We start from the raw sequence: 1,589 nt of genomic DNA on the forward strand, positions 1-1,589 counted from the left end.
TATTATGACTTATGCCTTCGACTTTTGTACTACGTCGATTATTATGTTATCACATATATTACTTACTAACATATAATAATATTTATTATATATTTGATAAATGTTTAAATAAATAATATTTTATTAATTTCATTAATTAATTAATGTTAATTGTATAGTTGATGGATTATAACGATCAATTTGGAATATGGTATTTTATTATTTTGATTAATTGATTATATTAATATTTAATTGATTATATTATATTAATATTAATTAATACTAGTTTATTTTATTAATTGAAATAGATTATTAATTAATTGATTAATTGATACTTATATTCGCAATAATTAACAAGTATATATGTATTGATATATTAGTCCATACATCAATTATGGGTTCGTGACAGTCCACCCCTCCCAAATTTGCTTGTCCTCAAGCAATCTAGGATGAGAAGTGATCTCTTCGCCTACCCAAGAAACATCTTCTTTTGGTAAACCTTTCCATTTTACTAAGTATTCTGGAATAGTCCCGTTTCTTAGTCTTTTTTCACGTTTATCCAAGATCACTTCAAGTTCCAAAATAAGTTTCCCTTCATCATCTAGTGGCGGCAATTCGACACAAGGGCTGACTTGTTGCCCAATGACCCTTTTAAGCCTAGATACATGAAAGATGTTGTGAATCCTGCTATTCCCGGGTAGTTCTAACTCATAGGCTACTTCGCCTATCCTCCCTACGACCTTGTATAGTCCATAGAATCTCGGCTTTAGCTTCTCTGCACTGCTTACCTTAAGAGATGATTGCTTATATGGTTGTAATCTCAAAAATACTAGATCACCGATTTTGAAAGATCTTTCCATGCGCTTACGATCAACATATATCTTTTGTTGATTCTGAGCATGGTGGAGACTGTCTTTGAGAGTGTTCATAATATCAATGCTTTGCTGGATGAAATCTTTGGCCCTTGGTACTTTGCTTCCCTGAGTGATCAAATCTTTGAATGTGGTGGCCTCATATCCATATAATGCCTTAAATGGACTCATCCTGATAGACATATGATAGGTGGTATTATAATAATATTCCCCTAAATGTAGCCATTTGATCCATGCATTATGTTGTCTTGTTACATAGTGTATATGGTGAAAATGGATTAACAATATTGAAAGACTAAATGAATTCAACCACAAAACCCTTGCCTAACAACAACAAAGATCCACCATAACATATGAAGATTACCTAATACAATGCAAATCAAATGAAATCACAAAGATTATACCATCACATGTCCAATAGGGTTTGAATCTCCATTCTTCCTATCTCTATTGATCTTGCTTGGTATATTTGCTCTCAGATTTTATGTGCACAAGAGCTCAACAAATAACGGAAATGTGGTTGCAAGTAGGCTTGATTGCATATGCAAGTTCGAAAGCGTAGTCGGGGCTGAATGCATAGTGAGGGTAATCAATTGATTAGGATGCATAGATTGATTAGGGTTTGATAATGAAGGAAGCATCTCCTTATATAGAAGACACTATAAGAAATGGAGGGATAAGATTGAGAGGTGTAAAAGAGGTCGGCTATGATTAGAGGGTGGGTAGAGAAAATAATAA

The 1,589-nt window shown here is 33.0% G+C and overlaps 1 protein-coding gene across 1 annotated transcript; it reads right to left on the reverse strand.

Moving 5' to 3' along the window:
* Positions 1-371: 371 nt before the first annotated feature.
* LOC131068857 (uncharacterized) lies at positions 372-1,022 on the reverse strand. Its single transcript, XM_058004140.1, has one exon. The coding sequence runs from the start codon at positions 1,020-1,022 to the stop codon at positions 372-374; it is 651 nt and encodes a 216-aa protein (XP_057860123.1).
* Positions 1,023-1,589: the final 567 nt, after the last annotated feature.

The sequence above is a fragment of the Cryptomeria japonica genome, chromosome 11 (genome assembly GCF_030272615.1).
Source record: "Cryptomeria japonica chromosome 11, Sugi_1.0, whole genome shotgun sequence".
Classification (NCBI taxonomy): Eukaryota; Viridiplantae; Streptophyta; class Pinopsida; order Cupressales; family Cupressaceae; genus Cryptomeria; species Cryptomeria japonica.